Source organism: Gastrolobium bilobum, unplaced genomic scaffold, assembly GCF_033153095.1.
Source record: "Gastrolobium bilobum isolate Gb01-03AN ecotype WA unplaced genomic scaffold, APGP_CSIRO_Gbil_v1 utg35809, whole genome shotgun sequence".
Classification (NCBI taxonomy): Eukaryota; Viridiplantae; Streptophyta; class Magnoliopsida; order Fabales; family Fabaceae; genus Gastrolobium; species Gastrolobium bilobum.
Genome location: NW_026896725.1, coordinates 109,174 through 128,148, shown reverse-complemented (window position 1 = coordinate 128,148; position 18,975 = coordinate 109,174). Strand labels below are relative to the sequence as shown.

The following is an 18,975-nucleotide window of genomic DNA, read 5'->3' as shown; positions in this document are numbered from 1 at the left end:
CTATCAAAATCAACAATGTATTTTTTTTGGTAAACTCATAATCAACAATGTTATTTGTACACTATTTTCTAACAACACTTTTAAAAAAATTAATAAAACAAGGTATGCACTTGCTAAATATAACATCTCTCTTTCTTTTTTATTTTTGTTGTACGTCTCTCTCTCTATCTCTCTTTTTTAAATTAGAAAAGTGTATGAGAAGTATAAAAAGGATTTTGTAAAAATCATTTCTCTTCAAGGAAAGGCTTCGTCCTGAACAAAAGATAATCAAACAGCTTGAAAAGTGCGAAATGACATTAAACACCAATTTTTCCAACCAAATGACTCTCCTCCCTCACATATTTCCCATTTCAATCACTTCAAGATCACACCATATAACTCCACCTCTGACGTGGCGCAATCGCAACGGCCTAACCAATAAAACATTGCCCCTATTGCTATTTCCGTAAATCAATCGAAACGCCAAGGGCATCCTCGTACATCAGAATCGCGTTAGTACCATAACTGAAAGTAGAATCGCTATTGTGAGTCTGTGAAACACACTCTCTTTCCCCGAGAGAAGCACCGTTATGCATTTTCAAGTTCACGCCTCTTGCATTTTATTGCATTGCAAAAAAAAAAAAAAAAGTTCACGCCTCTTGCATTGTATTGCATTGCAGCTTTTGAAATCCTTATCTGAAAAGAGGTTTCCATTTTCGGAAAGAATAAATTATTTTAAAAAAAAAAATTTCCCTTCGAAGAAAGGATTCGTCCTCAACAAAATAGTATTAATTAATTAGTTAACGGTGATGATAGTGAAGAGAGAAAAAATATAAAAATATAAAGTTACGCCATCATCACCTGTTGATTTCATTATTAATGGTTAAGATCTTCCGACAACATGATCATGTTAAATTACAAATGAGATGATTCATTTCCATTAGTTTTTGTTGTTTTTCCATAAATTGCACGTTGACAGCATGATAACTATCTCTCTGCTTTTACATGCAGATTGCCACTAGACAATGACATTAAAACCCATTTATTTCTACTAAATGACTCTCCTTATCCTCCACATCTTTCCCACTCCAAATACTTCCAGATCACACCACGTAACTTCATCTGCTACGTGGCGCAATCCCAACGGCAGATCCAATAAAACATTGCCCTCGTGGTATACTCGTAAATCAGTCGAAACGCCAAGGGCAAGATCGTATATACATCAGAATGGCGCTCCCGTACGTTAAGCGAAAATAGAATAACGATCGTGACACACTCACACACACTCTCTCCAATTTCAGAAGCAGCGTTTTCAAGTTCACTACTATTATTGCATTGCATTTCATTGTAGCTTCTGAAACTCTTTGTCAGAGGATAGGGTTTCTCGTTTCTCACACAACGATGAGCGCAAGAAGAAAACATCTTCTCATTGAAGAAGAAGAAGAAAAAGAAGAGGAAGATCAAGGTGAACAGAAACATTACACAACTCTCGTCAACCTCATTACAATCGTTTTTTTTTTTTTCACGGTTCTGATTTCTGTAATTTCTGTTTTCCATTGTGCAGAGAAAATCCAAAAGAAAGGAAAAAGGAAAGATGTTGTCACCGCCGAAGACGACGATGAAGAAGACGGTAACGCCATGAACTCAAACTCAATCAGCTTCATTCACTGCTCTCTTCGTTATTCCTCTCTTTCTCTCTCTAGCAATGTTATAAACAACTGCTGCAATATTCATGATCGGTTGCGAAAACCTTTTTTTTTTCTTTTTCTTTCTTTGATATTATTGTTGACAATGTTAAAATATTATTGTTTGAAGTTTCTTTTTGTGATATTTTTAAAGAGAAAAATTAATCATCAGCAACAGAAGATAGGTTTATTTTCCAGATAAGAAATCGATTCTTGTCCTTTGTTTTTTTAATCTTTTTATTCTTATTTTGGGAAAAATATCTATCCTTTGAAAGGATATAAGTTTATATCTTTTTATATCCTTTAACATGATAAATGTTATTCTCATTTTATAATTATGTGATAGGAGATATCTTCTCTCTTATTGATGAAGATTAATAAAATCCATTTTTAAATAGCTTATATTTGGCTTTTTCACTTTTTTGCCCCTCATTAATTAATTAATAACTATTTTGTCCCTGATTCGAAACTATCTATCAATCTGCCCCTCTTTAATCGACTACTTTGAATGTCTAAATGGTTGTTGGGAGATTTAATCGACTAAATCTCCCTACTTAATCGATTAAAATCATACTGACTTATTTTTGTTGTTGTCAAATATGGAGATTTAGTCGACTAAATCTCCCAACAGCCATTTTTTGTCTGCCATTTAGTCGATTAAAAATGCAAGGTAGTTGATTAAAGAGGGGCAGATTGATAAATAGTTTCGAATCAGGGACAAAATAATTATTAATTAATTAACAAGAAGCAAAAAGGTAAAAAGGTGAAAAAGACGCTTATATTTCGAATCTCTTTTCGGTTGCAATTTCTCAAATCAATTTTATTATTATTGGATAAAATCAAATCCCGGATTATCATTTGTTATCATTTCATTGATCTGATTTTATTCTAAGAAACTATCAGAAAAAAGTTGTAAATATAGATCCCATAAAGTGTAACGCACCGTACGTTATTCCAAACGTAGACAAAAAGAATTGATAATCCTCGTAAATTGAAACAATGAGGAGCACCAGTAAATCAAAGCCAGGGATGTCTACTTTAATGCCTCAAATTATTAGAATTTCTGGGAGAATGAAACAACCCCAGATTTCCTTGGAACCAAGCCTGCCAGTAAACTGCACTGTTGCTGTAGGCAAAATTAAGTGAGTGATTGAAAAGTCTATAATATTTTAAATATAAAAATAAAAAGTAAGGATGATATATATATATATATATATATATATATATATATATATATATATATATATATGTAAAAGTAATTTTAGGAAGCTGCTAAATTGATTTTTAAAAAATATTTTATTTTTCTTGACAAAATAAAACTGGAAAATATTAAGGTAAAACTTTGTGCTTTAGAATGATGTAAATTGTGTCCTTTTAATTTTTTTACATAATAAATAGTTATAGTTATAACATGAAAAATTAATTTTTTTTCTCTACTTAGAGCCTGTTTGGATCCTCTTATTTTTAAGCTAGAAGCTACTTATAAGCTAAAGCTAAAAAAAAGAGCTTAAAAAAAGAAGCTAAAAGCTGTTTGGAAATTACATGAAAATTTTAGCTTAAAATTTACTTAAAAGCACATATTTCAAGAAAATTATCTCTCTCTCTATCTTTATCACTCTTCATTTAAAAAAAAACACACAATTCAAGAAAAACAGACAAGAGCTTAAAAAAAAGCTCCTCCTAGGAGCTTTTAATTTTCAGCTTTTTTCTTCATTATAGAAAAAAGAGCTTTTCATTATAAGAGCTTTTTCTAAAACCTGTTTGGCCTAGCTTATGCTTATAAGTAGCTTCTAGCTTAAAAAAGAGAGGATCCAAACAGGCACTTAATCACGTCAAATAAGCTAATGTGAAAAGTGGAAAAAAATAACTTTTTATATTATAACTATGTATTTTTAGGAGTACATAAAATAAAAAATTAGTCATATCAGCTGATATGAAAAGTAAAATAAAAAAAATTAATTTTTTATGTTATAATTATGAGAAATATTTTTCACATCAGCCAATATTTCTTTTTTTTTCTTTTAATTGTGAGATCTATCTAATTATGTCTTTATATAAGATAATACTATCTTATGTAATATGAGAAAAACATTATATATTACTGGAAGTATGTAGAATAAAAAATTAGAATAAAAAATTAAACAGGACACAATTTATATTCTTTGTAAAGAGAGACACTGAGCTCAAATATTAATTGTTGAAACGAAAATGATTTAACAGCGCTGTATGCAAACGGCAAAGTGTTTCTTTTTTTTTTTGGTTGACGAGATTTTGAGCTGTTCCCTTCTGGCGGCAATGATGTATTAGAATTTTTAATATGCTCTAAGAATATTATTTTAGGAAGTTTTATATGTTTTATGGAAAATGCATTTGTCATGTTACATGACAAATGAATAGTTGTTATGTTAAGAAAAAGATAAATTTACTAAAGAGATCATTCCAGAGAGAGGGATAAGACAAGGGAATCCCATATCCCCTTATTTGTTTGTTCTTTGTATGGAGAGATTGACCCATCTTATTCAAGTAGCTGTGGAGGTGAAAGCTTGGAAACCTGTGTTGCTCAAAAGAGGTGCCCCTACCATATCTCATCTTTTCTTTGCTGATGATATTATCATATGTGCTGAGGCTAGCCTAGACCAAGCTCATGTGATTAACCAAGTCCTCAAAGTTTTTGCTGAGGCTTTTGGGAAGAAGGTGAATAAGGAGAAAACTAGAGTCCATTTCTCTAAGAATGTGTGTTTTAACAAGGCTAAAGAGATTAGTGACTGCTTGGGGTTTGGAATTACAGCTGACTTGGGTAAATATTTGGGGGTTCCAATGCACTATAGGAGAGTTTCCAAGAAATCCTTTGGTTACATTCTGGATAGAGTTAATAGAAGACTATCCTCTTGGAATCAAAATTCTCTTTCATTGGCTGGCCGAATTACTCTAGCTAAAACTGTGTTGGAAGCTCTTCCTGCTTATACTATGCAAACTGTTTACTTGCCTTCTGGAGTCTGTAAAGAAGTAGAGAAGATTACTAGAGGTTTCTTATGGGGATCCACTCACAACCAGAAGAAAACTCATCTGGTTAAGTGGTCCAAGGTCTGTTAGCCTAAGCAGGAAGGAGGTCTGGGTCTTAGGGATCAGGTGAAAATAAACAGAGCATTCTTCATGAAGCTAGGATTTGGGCTCATCAGCAACTCTGAGGACCTTTGGGTGAAAACCTTGAAAGCCAAGTATAAGGTTTCAGATACTCTAATCCCTAACCTCACTGCCTCCCTGAATGCTTCCAATACTTGGAAAGGTATCCAGAAGGTCTGGGAGCATGTCCAAGCTGGTGCTAGAATTCTGTTAGGTGATGGTAGGAATATAGATTTTTGGAGGGATAGCTGGATCCCTGGTATCAACAGGCTTTTAGATGTTGTGCAAATGGCAATTCCTGAAGAGGTTTCCAATTGGAGAGTGGCTGATAGCATAATAGGTGAGGGTGAATGGAATTGGAGATTGTTGAACCAGTTCTTGTCTGAAGACATTATCTCTTCTATTTCAAATATCCCTCCCCCTAAGGCTTCTGATGACAGAGACAAAGTTATATGGAAGCATTCTTCTTCTGGTCTGTTCTCTGTAAGTTCAGCCTACTCTGTTTTATGCTCTCCTTACATTAGTCATGATTCTGTTGACTGGAACTTAATATGGAGATGAGAGGGTCCTCAAAGGGTCAAGGTTTTCCTGTGGCTCTTATACAATGACAAGATTCTCACTAATGCTGAAAGGTTCAGGAGACATATGTCAGATAACTCATTGTCCTAGATGCAATAATCCTATAGAGGGTAAGGACCATATCTTTAGAACCTGCAGTTGGACCAGAGAAGTTTGGAATCACTGGGTGAATAGTTCGGGCAGTGATCAATTTTTTAGATTGTCCTTTGATAATTGGTTGATGGTTAACCTCAACCCTAAAAACCACAACTCTAATTGGCACCTAAAATTTGGTGTAATCTGTTAGTATATTTGGAAAGACAGAAACACTTTATTTTTAATAGGAGCAGTCTATCTCCTCAGGATTTCTTCAAGCAAACTTATCTTAACATCCTGAACATTGCTACTGCTAATGAAGTTCTCAAGGGGGCATGTTTAATACTGGAACCTTTGAAAGAAATTTGGGTGGTGTGGAAGGCTCCTCCAGAAGGGTGGCTCAAAATTAATGTTGATGGATCTTGTAGAGCTAATGTCTTTAATTTAGCCTGTGGTGGAATTCTTAGAGATGCTAATGGGAATTGGATGCAAGGTTTCTTCAAAAAACTAGGACAGGGAATAGTTCTTATGGCTGAGTTATGGGGCTTTTTGAATGGTTTGGATTGAATTTGGAGCCAGAATCTAAGAAATGTCATCCTAGAAGGTGACTCCCTGGTGGCTATTGATTTGTTTAAGAATGGATGTGCAAAATCCCATCCATGCTTCTTTCTTGTTAACAAAATTATAGAGCTGATGGCTGTGCATTGGCATGTGAATATAGTTCATACTCATAGAGAAGGCAACTAAGTTGCTGACTGGTTAGCTAAACTCAGGGTTGATGATAGTTGGAATACTCACTGGTTTAATTCTCCTCCGGTTGGATGTAGGGACCTTGTGTTAGAGGATTGTAGGGGCCTGTATGTGGCCAATTCTGTTATCTTGTAGTTTTTTTTGATTTCCCTTTGTAATCCAAAAAGAAAAAGAAAAAGACACATTATATAATATTAAAAAAAATGAGAAAACACATTATTCAATGAATTTATCTTGTTTTTTTCTTAACATAACAACTATTCATTTGTCATATAACATGACAAATGTATTTCCCATGTTTTATTATGGAGTAGGTTATATTTACAATATGTATTTTTTAGAATGCATTTTTAACCGAATTTATTCTGAAAAATATATAGTTGAATTTATAATTTTTTTTTTATAAAAATAACATTTTTCTTTTATTTTTAGTTTGAAGGTTAGTGTGATTATAAGATGTCACGTGTTACTTTTTTATTTGAGTAATTAAGTAGTGTCTGGTAAATTTTTTTTTCTGTTTTTAATATTTTAAATTCATGTATATAAAAATTGCAATTTATGGTTCAATTGTTTTTCAATTTGTTGATATTAGATTTTTGGTTGAGTTTTTCCTTCGTTTTTTTTTATCCACAATTTTGTCCTTCGTAAGTCTACATTGGTCAGATAGTAGAGTACAGAGGATGATGCCCTTTGCATGAATAAATCGTGATTTTTTTTCCTCACTGGGTGAAGCAGACGAAGGCTTGGATGAATTTGAGAATGATGGGTTTATAGTTGATGATGTCGAAGATGAAGAAGATGATGAGAAAGAAAAAGAAAAAAATCCAAAACAAACGCAAAAGAAGAAAAAGAGAAGGTTATTATACTTCCCTACCATGTAATGCAATTTCATATATCTGTATGGCTTACTCACCACTCCATACCTTTGCTACCCATTTTCAGTAGATCGTTGAAAGACATTGCTCTTGACGATGATGATCTAGAGTTAATCCGTGAGAACAAGAGCATCATTATAGAAAAATTGGTTAGGTTTTGTTTCTTGAAATATAATCCTTCTATGATATTCTAAGTACCAGAGAAACTGTTTTATTTATTTATAATGCATTCCTACACTCTGATTTTTTCTAGAGAGATGGAAAATTCAAAAGGCTTAAAAAGGCTGGGGTAGACTCTGAGCTGATGGAGCAATCTTCGGATGTCGGAGGTGATTCTGGTTAGTATCAGCTTTAGGTTTTGTTGTCTTCATTTTTCTTTCCATTTTTCGTTTGCTTATTTAAGTGTCCTGTGATAGCTTACTAGTTGGATCAGTGTGATCTGATAATCATCTGGTTGTATGGAACAATTCTGCCTGATCCATTCATCCAGGTTTCTTGGTGTGCTATTGTTTGTTAATTGACTAAAACCCTTGGTTTCCAGGATTACTATTTGATGATATTGTTGAAGAAGAAGAGTATAACGATGCAGACGATGACATGGCAGATTTTATAGTGGATGAAAGGGTTGTTGTCTGTGGGAAGGGAGATTCTCTCAGGTATATTATGACTAACATGAATGCTTGTGAATTAAGTGCTGGTAGCATTTGTAGTGGCTCACTGTTCTGATGTCATAACCTATGACTGATAAGTTATTGCCTCTATAATATATGATTTTCGTCAAATTTGCTTATAGGCAAAGAAAGTTTATGGGCACAAAACATTCCTCTTCATATTCAAAAGAAGCTAAAAATAGTTCTGGGAAGGCAGGTCTGCTCGAAGAGCATATTAGGGAAGTTCAAATTCAGTCTCCCGAGTCTAATGATCCTAACAATCATGAATCATTCATCCCTACAAATATGTATTTAGCTGGAGGGGGTAACTCCTTAGATGATACAGACATACCTGAGAGGATTCAGGTCATGCTTTTAAAGCTTTTGTTGATTAATAATATATCAATTGTCAATCATAATGTTATTTAAATTTAATTTGTCTCCAAACTTTTACAGATAATGGAGGACATTGTTGGATCTGCTCCAGTCGACAGAATGAGTATAGAAGAAGAAAGTTCTTGGATATTAAGTCAACTGGCATCCAACATAAATCCAACGTTCAATGAGGCCAAATCCTGTCCACAAGTTGATACAGTAAAAAGGGAAGATATTGTACGGTTCTTGGAACTGCATCACACAGAGAAATATGATGTAAGAATTTTGTGATTTAAATTACCTTTTTGGGTTATACAATGATCAAAATTCCTTTTTAGTTTTTAATGTTTTTTTTCCCTTACTTTATAGATTCCATTTATTGCGATGTATCGGAAGGAACAATGCATTAGTCTTCTGGAAGATCCAAAATATGAAGAATCAGAAAACACATTATTGAACGATGTTGAGACAAAACCTAAGTTGAAATGGCACAAGGTAGTTTTAAATTTACTGTTTTTATTGTTAGATGATATGGATTAAACAAGAGAGGTCCCCTGCCTCAGTTATAAGGATGATGTGTTACATAGGAAGAAAGGTAGATAGTTGAAATAGCAAACTAAGTGAATTAAAGAAATTAATATATAAGAACATGATGGAATAGCATCATTCTCGGTGTAGATGCTCTGGATAATCAAGAAATTGGATACAAAGTGGCTGCTTCTTCAGAAGCGGAAGAGCATGCTCTTGAGATACTATAACAAACATTTTGAGGAAGAATGCCAAATGTCTTTCCTTGTTGAAGAATCCAGTTTCCATAAGCAGGTTTTTCACTCCATCACCAATATGCTCAAGAAGGCTGAAACAGAGAGAGAGATTGATGATATTGATATGAAGTTTAATTTGCATTTTCCACCAGCGGAGGAGTCCTTCGATAGTGGTTATAAAAGGCCTGTGATGAAGTCATACTATTCCAATTGCAGTAAGGCTGGACTATGGTTACTTGCAAGCAAATTTGGAAATCCTGAGAAATTTGGTTCTTCAGTTACTCTTGAGAAAGTTGTAAGTTTTGGGTTTTATTCACATGTGCCTGATTATTTTCATAACTGCATTTGTTTTTGGGTGACAATTGACGAGAGAGACTCTTCTCTAGGGAATGGACAAAGAAGAAGATCCAGAGGTATCTCCGGAGGAGATAGCTTCAATATACAAGTGTGAAACATTTCAAACTTCAGAAGATGTACTTAAAGGCGCTAGGCACATGGTATTCTGTTGATTTTATCAATTGGTCTTGCTAACTCCAAAGTCTATTGATAGTCTAGGGTTACTAATCTTCGATTTTATTTTCCAGGCTGCAGTGATGTTAAGCAGTGAAATACCTTTCAGAAAATATGTCCGCAGCATATTTATGGATAAGGCTCTTGTATCAACTTGCCCTACATTGGAAGGCGATATGTCAATAGATTCCTTTCATGAATTCGCTAGTGTTAAGTGGCTCCAGAACAAACCACTTTCAAAGTTTGAGGATTCCCAGTGGCTTTTCATTGAAAAGGCTGAAGAAGAGAAGCTTCTTCAAGCTACAATAAAGTTGCCTGATCATGCCATAAATGAGTTGGCAATGACCTGCAATAATGCTTATCTCAAAAAAAGTGAAAGAACATCTGTTAGGATTTGGAATGAGCAGCGTACATCAATCCTGCAGGACGCTATTTCAAATTTCCTTTTGCCTTCTATGGAGAAGGAAGCACGGTTGTCATTAAAAGCTAAGGCGAAAAACTGGTTACTAATGAAGTATGGGATGCAGTTGTGGAACAGAGTCTCTGTTTCACCATATCCAAACAATGATAGTGCTACTGAACAAGAGGGGGGAGTCGTGGCTTGTTGCTGGGGAAATGGAAAGCCAGGTACCACATTTGTCATGTTGGATTGCAGAGGAGAAATTGTTGATTTGATTCATGCCGGGTCACTTACACTACGATCTCAGAATATTAATGACCAGCAGCGTAGGAAAAATGATCAACAGCGTGTCCTCAAGTTCCTTACAATTTATCAACCTCATGTTATTGTACTAGGAGCTGCTAATGCATCCTGTATAAGGTTGAGGGAGGACATTAATGAGGTAAACTAAATCTTCAACTTCACTTGGCTTACTTGATGGGCCGAAGTTATTTGTATATTTACTGTATATTTCTATAAGGTTAGAAATATAATATAACATATAAAATCATTCATTTACCTTCAACTAATAACTTAACTTTTTGGGAGAGTTGGTTGCATGACATGGTTTGACGTTTGAGAATCTTGTGACCAAGTGATCCATAGTTTGATCATTACTGCCTCCGTTCTTCTAAAAATCTTCTAATAAATATTATGAAATTTCTTAAAATAGATAGGTGAGTCTATGCATTATCCATTATTCAAGTCTAATAGATACATATGTGAGTGACGTGTTAAAAATGTAATACATAATATAAAATTATTTATCTACATTCACCTAATAAATTATGGGAAAAAAGTTTCCGATGTTACTTTAGATAACTTTATCTAATGTTCATCGAAACGACGTCGTTTTGGGGTTGAAAAATTAAAAAATTAGAGTGATAAAGACTATTATAACCCTGAAATAAATTAAAATTACAAAAATACCATGATTTCCGTCCCAAAACGACGTCGTTTTGATGAACATTAGATAAAGTTATCTATAGTAACATCAGAAAAAACAAACCCATAAATTATTTATCCCCTCCCCAGCCGCACCCCTTCTATGATTGATTAAATTTGATGGGAAGAGCAAGACTGTTATTGTATCCTACAGTGATGTTCGTGCATCTCAGTTAGAGAAAAAACAGTACTTATGTTAAGCCCATATGAAACATCAAGTCATAGCAATACTAGAATGCTTCCGTTGCTGTACATTTTCTATGGAGGTCTATGATTTTTCTTTTCTGCATGTCTTTGGTTGCATTGCAGAGGCAAATGCTGCAGGATGCTATCTAAGTTTTTCTTTTGCCTTGTAAGCTCTGATATCATTTGTTATAAAAATTACCGGGGCATAAATTCACAGAATATTAACAAGATCATCTCACAAATTTTACTTGGTTAAAAAATTTATGATTAACAAGTTTTCTACATCCAAGGCACAGGGTTAATATCCCTGTGTTCGTGCACTAAATTTGAAAGAAATACAGTGGTGTAAGGAGTTCAACAAAGAACTCCCAAAACAATATTACAAACGTAGTCACTTAATACACACATATAAAACACCGTTGTTGTCATGAAATACACACACTCTCTTCAGTTACCTTGATTAATTTTAAAAACATTTTTTTGTAATAAAGATAATACATAGTATGAATGTGTAGATTGGTTACTTTACTTGATTTTTTCCTTTAAAGTTTTAACTGCCTTCATGATTTGCAGTTCCTTTATTTCGACATAGTGTCTGCATTTTGCTATCACACCTCAGAGTTTATCAATATTCTTTTCTATTGGAGTTTTATTAATATCATTCTAGCAGCCAGCTATTTTGCTGATAACTGATGCTAATGCTCTTTGTCATTTATCTGAGGGTTGCTGGTATATATAGTGACTGCTATTGTATCTTATTTAATACACGTTTGTTACCTTGTGAGTACACACCATAATTCAATGAGTTCTTTCAACTGTCGATCAGATTATTTCTATGATGTCGGAGGACAATTTTCAAGATGTCAGTCAAGAGATGAAAGGACTACCATCAGTTGTATTTGGGGACGAAGGCTTGCCTTGTCTTTATGAAGATTCAGAAATTTCCATGAGCCAGCTTCCCAGACAAGATGGTATATGTTTTCTTTTTTCTTGTGTTCAATTCTGTTCTATATCCTCTCTTTTATTTCCTAATATTTCAAAGTGTTTTAGACAATTCTATAATACCTCTGATCTTGAAATTTTGTAGGCATTGTCAGGAGAGCTGTGGCTCTTGGACGTTTCCTTTTAAACCCACTGGCAATGGTTGCAACACTGTGTGGAGTCAAAAAAGAGATTGTATCTTGGAAGTTGAACCCCCAGGAGAAATTCCTAACAAGTGATGAGAAGTTGGAGATAATTGAATGGGTCATGACAGATACAACAAACCAAGTAGGTATAGACATAAATTTGGCCATTAGACGTGACTGGCTTTTAGCTCCTTTGCAGTTTGTGTCTGGTCTTGGACCCAAGAAAGCTGGTATTTTGCGTAGAAAATTACTTGGAGGTACAGATGTGAGAAATAGGAGGGACTTTGCTAATTTTGGACTGAACACAAATAAGGTTTTCTGCAATGCTGTTGGCTTTTTCCAGGTTTTTTGCAATGACCCAAATTTTGTTGACACTATTGGCAATATTCTTGATCGTACAAGAATTCATCCAGAGTCATATAATCTTGCTGAGGAATTAGCTAGAGCTGTTCATGAACATTATATTCTGGAAAATCCAGATGGTAATGCTACCCAAGTGAATGCAATTGACTTCATTCAAAATAATCCCAAACTGCTAGAGCGCTTTGATTTAAATGAATATGCCGACAGAATGGAAATAGAAAAGGGCGAATACAGAAGGGTGACTCTTTTTGACATAAAGATGGAACTACTCCACGGATTTAAAGATCCTAGGAGGCCTTATAAGGAACCGACTCAAGATGAGGAGTTCTGTATGATAACTGGACAAACTGAGGATGTGCTAGTTGAAGGAAAAAGAGTTCAGGCAATAGTTCGTCATGTGCAGCCCCAACAGGCATTCTGTGTGCTTGACACCGGAATGACTGGAGTACTTTTTAAGGATGATTTTTCAGATGAAACTGAAGATATATCTTTAACAGATAAATTGCATGAAGGTGTTGTGCTCACATGCAAAATAAAACTAATTGATAAGAAAAGATGCCGGGTAAATCTGACTTGTAAAGTAAATGATTTGAAGAATGATTGTGAGCCAAGTTTCCATGATTTCGATCCTTATTACTGTGAAGGAAACATCATTTTACCGAGTCAGCTAGAGGCAACAGACAAAAAGGAGCTTCGAAATAAATATTTCACGCCCAGGAGTATTTCTCACCCTCATTTTCAAAATATAACTGCAGATCAAGCAAAAGAGGTGAATTTATTCATTGCTTAATATTTGAGCTCATTAAAGTTTCCATATTATGGAGATTTATTTTCATCTGTTCTTTATTGAATAGTTCCTTGCAGATAAGGCTGTTGGGGAATATATTTTTCACCCAAGTTCAAGGGGTTTATGTTATTTGACCTTATCTCTTAAAGTTTTTTGTGGAATTTTTGTTCACAAAGACATTGTTGAAGGTAGAAAGAGTCATGATTTGCTTCGACTTGGAAAGACATTAAAAGTAGGGGATGAAATATTTGAGGACATAGATAAGGTCAGCATTCTTAATTCATTCAGATTTTAAGATACATTTCAGAAGGCTTCAATTGCTCCATGTTGTTTATGTTGCTTCATTGTTTGAGTTCAAACATATCAACTTTTCACACACTTGAGATTTCTCTTCTTTTGTATGTGTGTTTGTTTATGTCCTGTAGAGCAACAAATCATGATACGAAGATTAAGATTATGGATTTTGTATTTATGATTTGGGTCATATATTTCAAATTCAATAATTTTTGGACAAGAAATAAATGCTGATATATTCAAAAAAAGTTTTAAATTATAGACCAAATCATGTGATGCGACCTCAACATCTCAGTTGAGGTGGCTGCCGCAATTGCATCAGGCCATCATTGCGGACTCAATGGGCCGCAAGTAGCCTACATCAGTCCGCAAATGCAGAAACTTTACTACAGTTTAAAACCCTGCATTCAATATATGTTGGATGGTAGGTGTCAGAAGATGATGGACTTCGGAATATTTTTTAGTTAATTTTATATTGGTCCATGGATAAATTATCTTGAGAATTTAACTATACTTGGTGATGTAGTGTTTGTGCATATTTGTCGATGCTTCTGAAATTCACTCCTTTTCTTCAGTTAATAATTTCCTCTGTTACGAAAATAGGTTATTGAACACTATGTCAATCCAGTGGTAATTCATCTGAAAGCTATAATTAATTTCCAAAAATTTAAGAAGGGCTCAAAAGCTGAAGTTGATGAACTATTAAAACTTGAGAAGGAAGAATATCCAAACAGGATACCATATGGCTTTGGCATTTCGTATGATCATCCTGGCACTTTCATCCTGTCTTACATTAAAAGTACAAATCCACATCATGAGTTTATTGCTATCCACCCAAAAGGATTCAAGTTTAGGAAGCAAATATTCGACAATGTTGTGCAACTGATGGCATATTTTCAGAGTCATATCTATGATAAAGTTGCACCAGCGACAAACCACATAACAGTTGCATCATTTAAGGAATCCATGTCTGGAGGATGGAGAAGCAACGAGGCAGATCAGCACAAGGAATCAATAGGTAAAAACAGAACTTTTTAAATTTGTTTACTAATTTGATCTAACATTCTACATTTTGACACTTCTATTAAAAAATATATCCTAAGAAGTTTTAAAATTTGGGGACAGCCAAATTTATGTCTTTTAGGTATGAATTTCAACCTTCAACTGATATTAAAAGGTTTCACCACTGATTTGCATTTGCATAATCTCTTCCACTTCATATTTTTGTTCATTCTCAATCCTTCTTCAACCAATTAGCTCACATGCAAACCTCTTTATTTTTCTTTTGAAGCACTATGAAACTGTTTATAAGACAATAATTACCTTGGATTCTTCTAAATAAACATAAAATTTGTCTTTCACAACTTTCCTAGAAACTAGTATCAAGACACAGTAAATTTCTTCACACTTTTCGTTTTCCTTAACCCTCATATATTTGTTTAGATGAGTTTCGGTGATGTATGGGCTGCCATAAATCAAATATTAAATTGTATTCTATATTGCTTACTTGTATATAATACATTATGAGATTATTACTTGCATATAGTGCCATATTGAATGCGGTTAAATATAAAAAATTCATAATAATATTTGATTAGCCTACATAAGCTCTCTACATAATGGTATATTACATGTGTTAGTATCTGCTTATCTTTCAAACATTTGATGAATGCTGAACGTGAATATCAAAATTGCTGGTCGATAGTTGGTTATTTTGCAGCCTCCTAGAATGGTTATCTTTCTGATATGGCACTTTTTTTTTTAATACAAAAAAGTTTAAATGGAGTTAGAAACCGGTATTCCACTAAGGTCAGGGAGACCCCTTAACCTCTTTGAGGATTTTCGAGAGGGATTATATATCACCTACCAACAAAATCCTCACATCGACCAACAGGATTTGAGCCTATGCTCTTGTAGGGTATGGATTAAATCCTTAGCCAACTGTGTCCATCTTTGTTGGCATGATATGGCACTTTTTAAGAATGGTAAATTTCAATCATATACATGAAACAGTGACCTCAGTTTTATTGTAGAGATTTTAAACAGATTTTTTATCTTTTCCCGAAGCATTGTTGCATTGTGATCAATCTTAAAAAAGTTTAATGTGTACCTCACAATCTGTGCCTCTGAAAAGAATATTTTCCTCATGTATTATTTGTTTTGTATTCCAGGACACTGGTTTATATATAATCATATTGTTGTCATATTGGTGTGTTATCATTACAATATAATATTGCTAGGAGAAAGGGAGAAACATTATTCAATTGAGATTGAAATAGGATTTTGGTTTCCATGTACACATCAGTATCCTAGGAGAATACAGTATTGATGCTTTTAATACTTTGATATGACTCTTTTAATCTATGCCTTTTAGGTTATAATGACCGTGGGAATGGTCGTGGCCGTGGCCGTCGTGGTCGTGGATTCAGTCCTAGATCTGAAGAGGGAAGGGGATGGAGAGGGAGCCAAGGTGATGGCCCAGGAGGTGTAAGTGAGCCTGATATGAACAGGGACAGCTATAGTGGTAAATGGGGCAATGGTGGAAGTGAAAACTCCGGTAGTGGTGGTTGGGCAAATGCGAATTCTTCTGGTTGGAAAGATAACATTGGCAAGCGTTGGGGTGAGGGTGGTCCTGTTGACGGCAGTGAAGGTGGAACCAGTAATTTTAGCTATCAGAATAGCCACGAGAGTTGGGATCATGCAGGTGGTAGCTATGGAGATGTCTCTAATGATAGTGGTTGGAAACAGGGACAGGGACAAGGAAGAGGAAGGGGAAGAGGAAGGAGAGGAAGCTACGGTGATGGCCAAGGACGTGGTCGTTGGAGTGGAAATAGCAACGAGGGTGGGAGGCATGAAGGTGGTAGCTATGGAGATGCCTCTAATGATAGTGGTTGGACACAGGGAGAGGGACAAGGAAGAGGAAGGGGAAGAGGGAGAAGAGGAAGCCGAGGAGATGGCCAAGGACGTGGTCGTTGGAGTGGAAATAGAGATGCCTCGAGTGATGGTGGTTTGAGTCAGGGACAGGGACTAGAAAGAGGAAGGGGGAGAGGAAGCCAAAGTGATGGCCAAGGACGTGGTCGTTGGAGTGGAAATAGAGATGCCTCTAACGATAGTGGTTGGGGACCGAAACAGGGACAAGGTGATGGAAATGATAATTCTGGATGGAGTGTTTCTCATGAAAAGAATGCAGCTCCCTCTGGTGGTGGGAGTGGATGGGCAGGACCTGGTGGTTGGGGTGGAAATAGAGATGCCTCTAGTGATGGTGGTTGGAGACAGGGACAGGGACAAGAAAGAGGAAGGGGAAGAGGAAGGAGAGGAAGCCAAGGTGATGGCCAAGGACGTGGTCGTTGGAGTGGAAATAGAGACGCCTCCAACGATAGTGGTTGGGGACCGAAACAGGGACAAGGTGATGGAAATGATAATTCTGGATGGCGTGTTTCTCATGAGAAGAATGCAGCTCCCTCTGGTGGTGGGAGTGGATGGGCAGGACCTGGTGGTTGGGGTGGAAATAGAGATTCCTCTAATGGTGGTGGTTGGGGACCTAAACAGGGACAAGGTGATGGAAATGATAATTCTGGATGGAGTGTTGCTCATGAGAAGAAAGCAACTCCCACTGGTGGTGGGAGTGGATGGGCAGGGACTGGTGGTAAAAGTTGGTAACAAATCCTTAATACTAGTGATTCCAACTGATTGGTGCTTTTCCTTTCTAGAAAGGAATAGTATCTTGTTTGGGGTATAGGGTACTTCTTTTATACTTGGCTTCTCTGTACTTTCACAAACATGGCTAATATTTGCAGTCTAATGTGTACGTTAATTATCCACATCTAGATGCAAATTGTTACTATTTCCCTTAACATCAATCTTTCTCCCCTTTCTCATCAACTCAATTAAAAACATTATCAATTGCTGGTCGCGTCCTTTACTTTGGTGGGAATCATCTTCCACGTGAATGTTTGTTCCACGAATTGAAATGAATCATCAGGTTAGCAGCGAAGTTGTTACTATAATGAGATTTTGGTTCAGGCTATTTTCATTGCTGCTGAGATGGACTTGTGTTTTTATCAAGTTCATAATACTACTGAAAGTAATTTCTCTTTATTGTTGAATGAAATTTGTTTTTATTATCCGTGTTGGTTGGACCTTAAAAAAGTGATCTGTCTTCAAGATGCAAGTAAGGATGTATGTATTTTTGATTTTCATAGGTTAAATTACGATATATTAAATTTAATCAAGAACGGATACATTACTACTTATACACTTCATAGATAAGTTCATTCTGAATGAGCTTTTATGAGCTATATCTGTGTTCAAAAATCAGACTCAACAACACCGTATTTTACCGAGCTGATTAGGAAAAACTCAGACCATTGTTTGAATTCTTGGCAGAATGTTTGAAGTTGATTGTAGCTGATAATGAATTGGGAAATTTAACACAAGTCATAAAAAAGGGTAAGTATGTGGAGCTGGGACCTGCTGGTGGCCCAATTAGAATTCCTAAACTTTTACCAACCGGTAAGAATATTCATAGGTTTCTTGAGACAGTTGTGCTTGTGTTGTGGGGAACAGAAAATATTAAGACATGCTGCATCCCTTGGCTTAGGTCTTGTTGATGATTGGTGTGACTGTCCCAGTGGCGGATACCTTTGGTTTGGAAGGCTCACTAGGCATTTGACGAAATTACATTGCTCACTAACTTGTCCATATAACGTGCAAGTTGCCGTGGATAATTCTAATCAAAGTGAGGCAATGACAGTGGCTGCTACTAACTCAGGGTTATATATATCATGAGTGGAATGGAATAATGATACAAGAAAATCATTCAAATCCTCCCAGGTATCTTCTCTCCTCAAAATTTTCTCTCTTCCTCTAATTTTATACCCCTGGGTCCCTAATTTCCCCCAGTTTAGTGTTTCCTGCTTTTAAAAATTACCGCTATTTAAAACGTCATTTTTACTCGACTTCTATATTTTAAATTCAAATTTTTTGAGTTATGTATTTTATTTAATATATAATTCTAAATATTTTATCTTATAGTTTATACTTTTTTAAAATCTAAAAATTAATTATGTATGTCTATTTTTATAATTTAAATTTTTTAATATTTCTTTTAACTTGCTTCTTTTTCTTTTTAATTTTACCTTACTTAAATAATGTGTATGGAATACTTACTATTTAAAAGTGAATAATAATTTATTCATCAAAAAAGAATCGGGTTAGTATTTAGAGTGCATAAAATTATGAGGGGGAAGTTCACATTTTGAGTTACTTTGTCGATTATGAATGTTATTTTTTGAACTTTAATTTCATTTGGATTTGGTTAATGTTCCTTGTATTTGTGTTAATATTATGGGATGATGAATATATTATTGGCCATGACTCGAAAGATCATTAATGCATTTTTTTTCCTTCGATATATATATATATATATATATATATATATATATATATATATATATATATATATATATA

At 35.0% G+C, this 18,975-nt stretch overlaps 1 protein-coding gene across 1 annotated transcript; it reads left to right on the top strand.

Moving 5' to 3' along the window:
- Window positions 1-1,380: 1,380 nt before the first annotated feature.
- Window positions 1,381-17,443, top strand: LOC133301650 (transcription elongation factor SPT6 homolog). The gene is made up of 17 exons (XM_061501305.1): window positions 1,381-1,444; window positions 1,544-1,609; window positions 6,933-7,047; window positions 7,134-7,215; window positions 7,320-7,395; window positions 7,608-7,722; window positions 7,860-8,082; window positions 8,173-8,367; window positions 8,461-8,586; window positions 8,770-9,150; window positions 9,242-9,352; window positions 9,440-10,207; window positions 11,762-11,906; window positions 12,023-13,194; window positions 13,280-13,477; window positions 14,110-14,524; window positions 15,881-17,443. Exons 1-17 carry the CDS (start codon window positions 1,381-1,383, stop codon window positions 17,164-17,166), a joined length of 5,538 nt encoding a protein of 1,845 aa, XP_061357289.1. The 3' UTR covers window positions 17,167-17,443.
- Window positions 17,444-18,975: the final 1,532 nt, after the last annotated feature.